The following is a 13,354-nucleotide window of genomic DNA, read 5'->3' on the forward strand; positions in this document are numbered from 1 at the left end:
TCTGACTTCATTACTCATTTCTTATCTCTTCTCCTGTCCTCCACCTCAGCCTCCTCAACCGGGTATTAATAAAAATTTCTTCGGGCTGTCAAGCATTAGAACAGGCTGCCTGGGGAAGTGGTGGAGTCACCATCCCAGGAAGTATTTAAAAGAAATGTAGATGTGGCACTGAGTGACATGGTTGAGTGGTGGACTTGGAAGTACTCAGTTAATGGTTGGAATCGATGATCCTAAGAGTCTTTTCCACCAAAATGATTCTGTGATTCTATGCCTCTATAGACACCATTTCTGACCAACAAGCCTTAACACAGCCTTTTCAGCACAGTTTGTGTAATTTTTCATAGAAAGGTAATTTCTTAACTGGCGAGCTTGGCTCACAGTGTTTCCACTAAAAGGCAGCTTCTATTTCCAATGCAGTATTTAAAAAAAATACTGTTCTGAAGTTTCATTATCCCATTTCCTCTTAAGATACTGTGCTGATTTTGGCTGGGATAGAGTTAATTTTCTGCACAGCGGCTAGTATGGGGCTGTATCTTAGGTAAAAAAAAGTTTAAAGAGACCTTAGTTAATCAGCAAAACACTTTGAGAGGCCCTCATGCAATTTATAGCAGTAAGAAGTGTAAAAGCGTGGGGGGTCGTCCCAGGTGAAGGTGAGCTCTGCCACCTGGACCCTCGGCAGGCCCAGCGTGCGGCCGGAGTCCAGGGCTGGGACAGGCACGGCATGCTCGCTAAAAGCCTGCCCACAGCTCCGCTCCCTTCCTTCCCTGGCGGAAGCACCAGGGGCCTTCAGATGTCTCCTGCGGAATTCCATGGCCTCCCCCTTCCTGCACCTTCCCGACTGAGGCGGCCTTTGCAAAAAGCTGGCCCTCCCTCTCATTCCAGCCCCGGAGCGGGAGGCGAGGCCGCGAGTGCGCGGACTCTGCCAACTCCCCAGGGAGCACCCGTGTTCGACCGACATAAACACGAGTGGGACGCGGAGGGCCCGCACCCAGGAGCTCCCAGCACCGCGCCGCGGGGCCGGGGCTGTGCCTGACCCCAGCGGGGAGAGATCCCGGCCCGGCCCCAGGCCATGGACCCGGGGCGCGGCCCCCGCGGCGCGGCCGCTGCTGCAGGTGGGTGGGAGCCCGAGGCCGTCAGGGCTTCGCGGAGGCCCGGGGAGGCTGGGAGGGAGGTTGGGAGAGGGCTCCGACCCCGCGGTGTCAGTGGCCTTTGGGGATATCCCCCATGTGCAAGCCCTGTGCCCAGGGGTGCGGTATGGGGGCTGCGTCAGACAGCCCCCTGCTTCTCCTGGTTCTCCCGGAACAGCCCCCTGGTTCCCCTGGTTCTCCTGGGACACCTGCCTCGCCTCCGTGCGGGCGGCCTTACGTGATCCAAGAGTGGTTTCCTGAGGAAAAGTTGAGTTTATTTGGAAGGAAATGGGAGCCTTCCCGTGAAAGTTGCACTGCTTTGGTCATTAATGATGAAGAATATCAGCTATGAATTACTTGTCTCTATTTTTATATATTACAAATGTGAAGTTTTTTCCTGTCCATTTCACCTAATTCACACTATTGTTGTGAAGTTTTGTTGGATGAATTCTGGGATTCAATTAATGTTGTTAATGCTCTGCCTGTTAAAAAAAGATTACATGAATATGCAGATATAACAGAATACAAAAGAATTATCAAAGTTACCAATATTTTTAGCTGATTATTTCTAATGTCAGTGAATGGAAATGATAGTTTCTGATGACTCTGACCTTAGGAATACAGAAATCATAGGGCTTAGTCACTTGCATTTCTCTCATTGACTGATGGAAGAAAGTAATGATTAATTTTGTCTTATCACAGAAATGCCTGGAGTTCTAGTTCCTTAAAAATCGTCTAGTTCCAACCCTCCTGCCGTGGGCAGGGACACCTTCTACTAGACCAGGTTGCTAAAAATCCCATCCAGCCTGGTCTTGAGCAGTTCTAGGGATGGCGTTTAACCCCAGCTGGCAACTAAGTACCACACAGCCTTTTGTTCAGTTCCCCCACCCCAGTGGGGATAGTCATAAAGAAAAGATAAACCTAATGGGTTGAGATAAGAACAATCTAATAATTGAAATAAAATATTATAATAGTGATACTAAGTATGCAGATAGTATGATTAATAGGAGGAATTGTTATAACGAAAGGGAGAGACAGTAACAGAACCCAAGAGAAACAAGTGATGAACATCATTGCTCACCTCCTGTTGACCAATGCCCAGCCCATTTCTGAACAGAGATCATCCCCCCACTATCCCAGTATTCCTTTGGCCAGTTTGGGTCACCTGTCCTGGCCTTGCTCTCCTCCCAGCTTTCAGTTCAGCTCCTCAGTAGCAGAGCATGAGACATTATAAAGTCCTTGACTGAGGGTAAACACTACATGGCAACAGCCAAAACACCAGGATGTTATCAACATCATTCTCATACTAAATCCAAAACCCACCAGCATTGTACCAGCTAGTAAGAAGAAAATGTCCCACCTAAAACCAGGGCATGCATCCACAGCTTCTCTAGGCAATCTGTTCCAGTGTCTCATCACCCTCACAGTAAAGAATTTCTTCCTAATAGCTAATCTAAATCTGCCCTCTTTCAGTTTAAAGTAATTTCCCCTTGTCTTGCCCTTGTAAAAAGTCCTTCTTCAGCTTTCTTGTAAGCCCGCTTCAGGTGCTGAAGGGCACCCTGGAGCATTCTCTTCTCCAGGCTTAGCAACCTCAACTCCCTCAATCTGTATTCAAAGGAGAGGTGCTCCAGCCCTCTGATCATTTTCCTGGCTTAGATGTTTTCTTAATCTGAATAAACTAGTAATTGAGCCAAATTAAAGTGTGAAAAGTACTTGTCTACGGACTTGGCTATGAATCCTTGTCAAGTCTCTTCAGTGGTTCACTGTCTTTTGCAACCTCCAGTGCTTCATAAATTAATATTTACGTAATACATATTTAAATGTGGTTATAGTTATGCTACTATGCATAGTATATGTAAGGCTTCATTCTTTATTGCATACCGTATGCTTCTTAGAGTACTGGATTCCTAGCAGTATTCCCTCTTTTCCTTGCCCTCCATTACAAACATTTTCTTTCTTCTGAACAATCTCGTCTTTCATTCTGCCTATATTAAATTTCTGTTAAGAAACCCAAAACTAAAGTGTTGGGGAAGATGAAAGTTTGGTAAGAAAGTTTCACAGGTATGTAGGCTTGGCAGAAAGATCTTTGAATGTAGAAACTGGGGATGAGATAGAAATGAAAGCAAGTTTTGATATAGAGTAAAAGATGTTTTGCTGAAACACTGATCGATGAGTAACTGAGAAGGCAAAGGTTGGAGATGAGTTGGAAGGAGATTTTTAGGAGCAGGACAAAGGTATGTGACTACAAACAAAGCCATGTTTTTCACCAAGTAAATAAGTCTCAAGAAGAGCATAAGTAAATAGAAAACATGTCTTTACCATAAAGAGAGATATGGCAGGCAAACAAGAAATGTTGATGCAGCAAGAAGAAGAAAGGTCTGAGAATTTTCCATTGTAAGCTTAAATTGTAACTTACTTACTCTTGTGATTGGATAATAATGACTGTAATATGGTGATGGTAGTAGTTATGATAGGCTATAGGCAAATGTAAAGGTATTGTGTATGGTGCTTATTGGTTGTTATGTATTAAGATACTCTGCAAAGAAAAGTATAAAATGCTTTGTAACTTGAACAGAAAGCGGCTTCAGGTATGCCTACAGCTGGAGCTGGCAGCTGTAGGGCTGGCTCTGGATACCCACTCCCTGAAATGCTGTAACTTCACCTATGCAATAAACAGCTTTCAAGAGAGCCACCTGAAGTCCAGACAGCCTTCGTGAAACATTCTCCTATACTAAAGTTTTTAAAATACAGTGGATGCATTACCTCAATGAATCTTGTTCACTGAAAGATACTGATCTTGTAGATTTAAAAACTTGTGGAAACTGAACTGGTCAGGTAAAGGCTGAAAGTGTGAAACTGAAAAGGAAATTATGGTGATATTTTAGTCACTATAGTTTAACATGGGAAAAGGAGATATGCAAAATAGTCTTCATATAATGCTCCAAACTCTTGATGATTGCCTTTTCCTGAATTCTGCATTGAAATTCTGCATTCAAAAGCTAATATTGCTAGTCATTGCAATAGGTAAAACTGGGGAGATAAGGGCTGCTTTCTTCTTGTAATTTGGCAGTATATAAAGGCTGGGATTGTTTTCCACAGTCCCTAATGCCAACTGTAAATTTACTCTTTATGTAATTATTATTCGCATATATGAAACTTTGTAAAAGAATAAGGGTTTGAATTTCATGGTCTCGTAAATTTCATCTCATAAAGCTATAATGAAAAGTATGTCCTCAGCTCCCAAACCCAACGAATTTACACCCAGCTGACTAAGTGAGCACAGTTTTGTTTTGGTAGGGGAAGAAATCTGTTCTGACGTAAGAATAGATTAATTTACACCACTAAGTTATACTTTAATTTCTGAACAGCAGGTTTTATAGAATAAATTCCCTTTTCTGGAAACATATTCATGTCTTTCATAGTCAGAATAGTGAAGAGAAACATGGTAATGGTACTGTGTACCAAATTCACTTTATATTGTGACACATGAAAAATGCCTGTTGGAGGAGAAGAAGGAGTGCAAAAGAAAGAACTCTCAGCTTGTAGGGAGAATATATACACAATTTTAAACTACCAGAAAATTCAGGCTTAAATTACTATTTTCAAATGACCTTTTTGAAGAGTGAGGCACAGAAGCTTTTAGGACTCAAACTGATTTTCTGTGCTTATAGAATTCCAAGCATACTTGCTGTTTCTCATGTCCCTACTTTGCACCTGTCTGCTATGTTGTGCATTGAAATATATTCACAAGGTTATTCTCACAAACTTTTTTCCATGTCCAGATCTAGAATGACAGACTTCTTTTGAGGAGTGCTGCTTTCAGCCTTGCAAAATTTGTCTTGTTAGTGAGGCACCTTAAATAGGTTTTTGAAGGTCTCAGCTTTAGCTGCCTGTGGTGCACCAGCTCATCTCAGTGCAGTTGGCTGCCCACAGTACATGTGTGTGCATCTGATGTAGTCATCTTAACACTCTTTGTAGTCCGTGCGGAGAAACAAATGTTTCTGGGTCATGACTTCACCACAAAATGTACAAATGACTTGGCTTATTTTTAACATTAGAAATGTCTGTTTCTGCCCATTGGTAATAAAAGGAGTCTAGACAGCTAGCTCAGTTGTAGCCATCTAAGCTGTAGGTTTCTGTAATTAAGAGGAGATAAATCCTACATCTAAAATGTTACTGAAATCCTGAGGGATTATGCTTGCTTATGTTCTTAAATTCTCTGAAACGGTTATAATTGGGAAACATTAATAAGCTCTAAAATGTTTTTTCAGCTCATTCATGTTATTTGGATTTGGCGAATTTATAAGACTTGATTTTAGAAGCTAAAATTATTTAAAAGTTAGAGTTTGAAGGAAGAAATCATGCTACATTTAAGTTTCCATGTGCTTTTGACATAAAGTATTTTAAATATTTATTATTTTCAGTATTGTTTTAGTGTTTTGAGTCCATTTGAAAAAAATATGCTGAAGTTATTGTTAGGCTTGTTGTAGGAAAAGCAAGTTCTTCCCCGAGTGTGTCCACATTACATATCTTTGTGTATTATGAGCATAGGTTGTTTAAAGATGACACTGTGGAGTAGCCTTGGTTTAATATACATTTTTACAATAAAAACTGCTTAATTGGAACACTGAAGTGATACTTCAGTTCATCTTGATTATGTAGTTGTCCTATTATCATTGTTTATTATATACACAAATGACGTTGTGCTAGGCGTACCAATTAAATCGAGTTTATTTTATTGTTGTTTAATGTTGTGGCCGTATGTGTCTGAGCTCAGCCCAGTTCTGCTAGAGCACTTGCAGCATTTTGTGCTCCATCATAATGAGTTCATATCTTGATTTCTCTTTTATAAAGCAGATGAGGTTACAAAGATGTGGTTAATTTTTTCACCTTTATTTGCACTGTCTAATTGACAGACGAGTTGAAGTAAAAATCATGGCAACAAAATGGTTTTTCCCTTTATGTCTTTAAGGACAGATCATACTCTTAAATTTAGAAGAAAAAGCATTTTATTGATATTTAGGGCTGTCTGAGGATTTTTTAGCTGTGTAGTAGTGGTGAATGGCAATTTGTTTCTGTCCTGACAAGTCTTCTTATTTTTAAATAAAAATTTCACGTGTGGAGAAAACTGAGCCCTGGAATGGCCTGGAAGTTAAATGAATTACAGTCTATTTTGTGTCTTATGCTATTAATTTTTTAAATTATTTTTAAAATTCAGATGGCAGTGGTCTGAATAACAAATGAGTGTCGTGTTGTAAGCAATAAGGTTTTGTCTATGATATTTGCAGCAGTTTTCTCCATTATTAGCTATGAATTTCGTGGCCAAACTTGGAAGTCATGCCTAAGGTCTATAATTCTTTGACATTAATGAGTATTACTCCAGTGTTGAATTACTTCAAATGAGTTTAGGTTTTGGGTTTGGTTTGAGGTACCCTATAATTTTAAACCATAGCATAATTTAGCTACCTTCTCCTAATTTGTCTGTGACTTGCTTGTTTCCAGGGTCAGTCAGAAAATTGTATGTACCACTCAGAAGAGTAAATTATATAAAATTCACCTCCTTTACCCATAAGCACCCCTGAAAGACTTCTTAAAAGCTCCAGAGCTGAGGATTCACCTGTACAAAACAAGTAGCTCATCTTTTGATGAATGGATGCGGCACACTCTGTGGTTCCTCTTGGCAGGGGAACCCAGAGCTGGCACAGGAAAATCAGTGGACATGGTCCCAGGAGCTGTAGGAAGCTCATCCCAAGATCACTGAGTTTTTTATTCAGGAAGCAGTCTATTTTGATGTGACTGCAAGTTTAACTCTACCTCTTTGTAGGATAATCCTGTTCGGGAGGCCACTTCCTCTAGTTCACATGTACTAATGTGAAGAATAATGAAGGGATCATCTCTATACTTCAGCTACAGAGTGGAAATTATTGTTATCCCTGTCAGCACGTTGTTGACTCTAGTGCAATTCTGGCATGGAGTAAAAAAATAAAAATAGTATCCAGGAGTATTTTTTTTTTCACTTCTTGAGACTTAATTTGGTGTGCAGCAATGAAAGCAACTTCTGTGCACTCAGGCTGGGCTGTTCAGTTGTCTGTGGTTAACGGGGGAAAAAAAAGAACTATTGAAGTAAAAGGCAGAAAAGCATCTTCTGACAGCCAGGAGAGTGCTAGAGGAGGAGAGAATGCTTTTGGGCCAGTGGTGGGCTTGGGGAATTGCCCTTGTTTCTTGAAGATGCCACACGTTTGACCTCAGCTTCCAGATTTTGCCAGCGTGTTATCAGTATGAAAATGGGGACCACTAACTAGCAAGGTGCAGCCCTCTTGTGGAATTGCAGGTTTTTTGGAAATAGGAGATTTTACAGCATGTTGAAATTACCTTGATGAATAGCCTTTCATGGCTCTAATGAATGTTTTCTTTTTTTTTCTATAATAATGAAATATTTTAATTCTTTATGTTTTTTAACCGATAATATGAAACCTTTGACCTTTGGAATGAAATTAAAGATAGGCAGTTTCAAACTAAGAAGAAAATGAACCAAAAAGGTGATCATCTGAAACTAGTGGGGTGGACATTTTTCCTATTTTGTGGGAATTACTTCCTTTTCACTTTTTGACCATGTCAAAAACAATGTGGGACCTACCAGAAGAGTATCTTGTTGTAGTTAATGGTGTAATATGATGTTATGACCTAACTAGAGTGAAACAATGCTGAATGACCAGCATTTGTATATATAAATATATATGTGGCAGGTTTATTTTTGAACAATTTGGTTGGAATGGAAAGGAGGTATATAGCCATTTTGGTTATTATCTGTAGTAACATAACAATATAAATGCATGAAAATATCACATAAGAAAATATATATGGAAAATAAAGAAGAAGAAGGGATAAGAGTAAATAGTGTAGAGGAAAGATACCACCACCCGTGGATCCAGCGACCAGACTTGATTGGTGCAATTTCAGTGTCCGAAGTGATGGTTTCAATGTTGATCTGTCAAGGGTGGCAGAAGCTCTTGAAACATAAACTCATAAAAACATAAAACATAAATTCAACTCCCAACTTCAGTGGGAGTCGAATCCCTTCATTATTCTTCACATTAGTACATGTGAACTAGAGGAGCTGGCCCCCCAAACAGGATTAACCTGGAAAGAGGTACAGTTAAACTTGCATGTAAAGACATTCGAAACATCTGCTCAGCTTTGGGTGGGAACACCCAGGTACCTTCCCTGTGGGGGCGGTTTTACACTGTCTGCTGCAACACTGTGGACCATGCACAGTGTTTTGGTGGAAGGCCCCAGAAATGAGTCCGGGGACATTTCGGAGGTCTTTGGTGGTTAAGACCTCTTCTAAGACACGACCCTTGTTGTCAACGTAGTTGAGCCAGTTACGTCCCGTCAGAAGGGATGAAAACCTTCAGGCCTATGTGGGAATGTTTTGATACCTCCTTGGGGTGGGGCAGGCACAGTTTTACACCTGAGCCAGTTGTGTAAAGGAGGGTTGGTTTGCCATGGTCTTTCTCCAGCGGTGGATGCTCACCTGGGCTGTTCTTGCACAGATCAGAGGTTTTGCTGCCACACACCCAAAAACCTCTCCTCCTCTCCTTCAGCTGGGTGGTGCAAACCTGGCTTCAGCAAGGCACCCGCAGCTTTTGCAAATGGCCAATTCTTTGAGTCATTAACCCTTAACATTTCAGTTTCTCTGTATGAGCTGCTACATCAAATGCAGCTGCAAAACAGGACTGGCATGTTGGTGGATTAGGATAGTGCTTATGAATCAGATTTATCCTGGTTCTTTCTGTTATCCTGTATTCCTGCTTATATCAAAGGTCTTCAATGAATCTTGGACCACATCTCAGTTCCCCTTGGTTATGTTACACAGAGCTGTACAGGACAGTTCATCGCTCCTTTTGTAATTATTTCAGCAGGTGAATAATTGCTCAGCAGTCTTCCATGGCTGGGATCTTCGCAGGTCTCAGCACCCTCTCCCTCCATGAGAGCTGGAAGCGTGGAATGTCATTCTTGTGTTGGAAATCTTTAGACTCAGCCCTGTTCGACAGTGTTGTTAACCCACTGTGTCCTCTGAGTACTCTTTCTTCCAATATCAGTTTGTGGATTGAGGGGTTTACACAGGGAACCGGTCACCAGGTGGAATCTGTTGTTAGGGTGCTGAGCCCTGCTTCCAGCAGAGATTGCAAGGCATTACTGGTTCTCTCCTTAACACTGAGTAATCACACGAATGGAGCTTTGGATAATTCTTGAATTCTTCTCTTTCTGTCAGACATTTTGGCATTAGCAGCTAAAATTAGACTGGTGACTCCTTTCCGCTCTTGGCCAGGTACTATTCTCAATCAAGGAAAGTTTCTGGTTTGGTTCTAAAACTTTTTTCTGCCCAACCAGTGGTGTAATTTCTGTGCTGATAGGAGCAAAAATATGATTGATAAAACTCTGTAGCTGCCAATATGCTTTCAGTGGAATATATTTGGTGGTTCAGCACTTCCTGAGAGCAACAGATTGCTGTGCAATTTTTGCTAATGCACAGTTGGCCAGCATCCCCATATTTCTAATAATGTCATCCGGTGTGTTATTTTCTAGAAGACTTATATAGTAGTTTCTGAGAGAGCAATTGTCCCTTTAGGGAAATGGTGAAAAACCTTAATCAACTCTTAGAACTTCTGCTTTTCGATACACAAACTTCTCTTTTCCCAATCAGAAAAGAAATTAAGAGAGATGGTGATAGTGACAGTAACAGAAAGCAAGTAAAATATCTGTATATTCTCCATAAAATCTTTAAGAAGTCCATTCTTTCTGGAAATGCATGCAGGAATCTTGCTATTTGTCATTAATTATCTGTTTTTAAACGAGATTTTGTGATTCCAACAGAATGACTTCTCCAAAAACTGTGCTGTGTCTTGTTCCTAAGAAGAACTGTTTGTGTGATTTGTCCTGCTGTTGGGGATTTTCTCTAACAGAAGTAATTTTTCCAGAAAAATTTTTCTTTTTCTCCAGAGTAAGAATATCTCCCTAAACTCATTCAGTGTAAGGCACTCCTACTGTGCAAGTGAATCTGTATAAGATGTTAAAGAGGAAAAGGCCTCCCTCAAACTCCAAATTTCATTAATTCATTAATTAAATTTATGTCTTAACTGTTATAAGGAGGAATGCTACTTAAGATTCTCAAAGCAAAATTAGGTAATGGTTTATGTGGTTTATGTGACTTACTTACATCTCCTTTAGAAAATAGCATTTTGGAATGTTCCAGTTGAAAGATCCTTTTACTTGTACTCCATTGTACTGTTACCTTGTGCACTAAGGTTTTTGTTATGCTTAAAACACATAGTTTTAAGGATAACAAAGGGACAAAATAGTCCCTTTCAAAACAAAATGAAGAAGTGACTATCTTTATTTTGGTAATGAGTAGTGAAAAAATGCTACCAAAGTAGCATTTCACACTAGTAGCATAGTGGTAATATGTCAGTGGTCAGACAGCAAACGTTGTATTTTCTTCGTATTTTCTTTGTAATAGTATGTCCTGTAAGGAGAAATAAACAGAGTACAATAGATAAGAAGGTATTGATGGTGACTGATGATAAAAGGCACCTGAGCATTCATGTAATTCTGGAATAAATACCACTCCCTGACCCATACTGGAATGTTGGTCATTTTGCAACTTCTGTGAGTGTAATTTAAAGGAAAATGCTAATACTGACAAAGCATATTATGAAGCAGAAAGTGAACATGGATTTGTCCTTAAAAGAAAGATTGATCAGAAAGCTTTTGTAGAGTAGTCTCTGGAGGTACCAAAATTTTAAGCCAGCAGTGTAAGACGTTTTTCTGCCTGCCCTGATTTATCGTTCTGCTCTGCAAAGGGACTTTGTAATAATGGAGCTTGACAGACACTGTTTGAGTAATATCTGGGTGAAATTTCTATTGATGAGATAATCTGGGAAACACCTTTCAGGTTCAAAGCCGAATATTTTGGATACCTTACTGTTACTATTTGATCTTCTTTCAGTGTGTTTCTACGTATTTAATTTTATTCACAGCTTTGAAGGCAGTTCAATTACTTGCATGGTTTTGTATTTGTAAACATTTCCTTTGATGTATTAGGCAAGCAAGTCTTACACCAGTTAGCTGTCCCACAGAGGTGCTAATCCTTTGAGACTGCGAGAATCAACCTCTGCTTTTCACAGAAATTCTAGATATGAATTGAAAAGTTGTGTAAAACAGATTTTCTTCGTAAGAAATTTTGCAGAACATACCATTTAATGTATAACTGCTTTAAGTAAGCGGCATACATAGTATAGTTCCGTTTCTAAAGGCTTACTATTTAATTAGCTTTAAAAATGCACTGGTAGCTTAGATTAGGTGATTTTGCCCTGACACGCAGCAGGAATGGAGTGTTTCAAGTGGAGAAGAGTAGCTTAAGATATAGCTGTAGGTAAATAGATCCCAAGGAATTTTTGCAGTCTTGTCTCTTGTGCTCTTACAATGTGAAGTGTTAATTGGCAGCTGTGTCTTAATGGACAATGTGCAAGGGTTGCACAGGGATTGTTTATGTATTTCAGAAGTATTTGAAAGGTGAAAGAAATACTTAAAAGAGCAGTGCCTTTTGTAAATGTCCCTGATGGATAAATGAATATATGATGATTTATGAGTTACTATCCAAAGTCAAGTAGAACCAAAGGAAGAAATCAGCTTAGTGATAGCAGATGATCTGGGGAAAGGATGACCTAAAATACCTTTTTCTAAGCTGTGCTGCAACTATTTCAGAGCTGCTCAATGCAACTTACTGTAGTGCTTAACCTGCAGTTTTGTTGGATAACGAGAAAAAACAGCATTGTGAAAAATGTGTAGATGTCAAGGCCAGGGCAAAAGTGTAGGAAGTGATTTTTTTTTTTCCCATAATTATTCTGGGAGTGATATTTTTTCAAGAAAAGAATACATTAAACAACTGAATGAAAATGGTGTGGAATTAGGAAAACAAAGTAACTTTGCTGATTAGATGGGCTGGTTATTATTAGTTGGTTTTAATTTCATTTTTTCCTTCTCTGCACCTAGGTCCTGTGCTGTTGCACATGACATAATCATCTATTTAAATATTTTGTTTCTCTGACTCTTATGATGCCTTTTGCCCCATCCTCACTGTTTGTAACAGAGTTTATAAAACTTTCTTTACTACCTTACTAGCCACTTGCATCACTTTGAAGCTGTCTGCCTAGCTTTCTGCATGCTTGAGGCTTAATGTGGACTTAAAAATTCAAGAGCACCAATACGAGGTGTCCAAAATCAAAGACAACCTCAGAGTTTTATCTTTTGAGCACTGGGACCTTTTGGCACACTTTCAAAAATTTATACGTATTGTGTTTAAGTATAAAGAACCCCAAACGCATTCTTCGGTCATGGGTTTAGAATCCTTTTGGGGGGGAGGGAGTGTCAGGGTGGTTTTTTTGAGGTTAGTATTTTTACTTTTTTCATCTTTGTTTCAGTGGAGATAACATTTGCATTGAAAATTTCGCTAGGATAAGCCTATTTGAAGTGCTTACTATTTCCACAGTTATTCTCAAATACCAGCTGAATTTTATTTTTATAGCTGGAGTGCAGCTCATGTATGTTCTGTTCTCACATTGAGCAGAGATGCTTGTATTTCTGTTCTCCTTGATGATTTAGGAATGCACTGGAAATAAAAGAATTGGTCTCACTGTTGAACAGTTTTCACAGCCAAGAAAATATTGTGCATCATTTCCTTAATGGAGTCATAGTGAAGTAACCTTTTTGTTTTCTGTTTTTCTAATGCAACAGAAATCAAAGATCGAAGAGAAAATCAAATTTCATATTTGAAAATATCAAAACTAGCATTGGCTTTTGCAATTATCCACTCAAAACCACCTGGGAAGAGTTCCAAAGAATACATAGAGTACCTTGCCAAAACTGTATCCGAACAGGATTTTGGATGGAAATGGAAAGTGGAAGTGCTGGAAGCTGAAGTTCTTCGATTACGACAGGAACTTCTTTTGAACAGGATCTCTCCAAGATTCTGCTTGGAAAATAGTAAGTTACTCAAATAATTTCTGGCTATGTTGCAATAGCAAGGAACCAAACAGCTTTCATGTTGCCTTTCATGTACCATTTCTTGTATCTAGATGTGGGAGTCTTCAGTGTACAGTTTTTTGGTTTTTTCCACAGTTCTGAGGTTGTGGAACACTTAATTTATTTGTAATGGGATTGTGCTT

General features: G+C 39.6%; 1 protein-coding gene across 5 annotated transcripts in view; it reads left to right on the forward strand.

Moving 5' to 3' along the window:
* The first annotated feature begins 776 nt into the window (after positions 1–776).
* The window catches only part of MEI4 (meiotic double-stranded break formation protein 4), an 86,109-nt gene continuing 73,531 nt past the window's right edge, over positions 777–13,354 (forward strand). For 3 of the 5 annotated variants that reach the window (XR_006014196.1, XM_042017046.1, XM_042017047.1), the window contains exons 1-2: positions 783–1,112; positions 12,924–13,172. Coding sequence is in view for 4 of the 5 variants with exons in the window: in XM_042017046.1 (XP_041872980.1) it covers positions 1,070–1,112; positions 12,924–13,172 (292 nt within the window). In the remaining variant the exon portion in view is untranslated. Of the gene's footprint in view, positions 1,113–12,923; positions 13,173–13,354 lie in introns of all 5 variants that reach the window. The other 2 variants (XM_042017048.1, XM_042017045.1) reach the window with 2 other exon arrangements.

The sequence above is a fragment of the Corvus kubaryi genome, unplaced genomic scaffold (assembly GCF_017639235.1).
Source record: "Corvus kubaryi isolate FWS band 111438036 unplaced genomic scaffold, C.kubaryi_AGA036_p1.0 split3-73, whole genome shotgun sequence".
In the NCBI taxonomy this organism is placed as follows: Eukaryota; Metazoa; Chordata; class Aves; order Passeriformes; family Corvidae; genus Corvus; species Corvus kubaryi.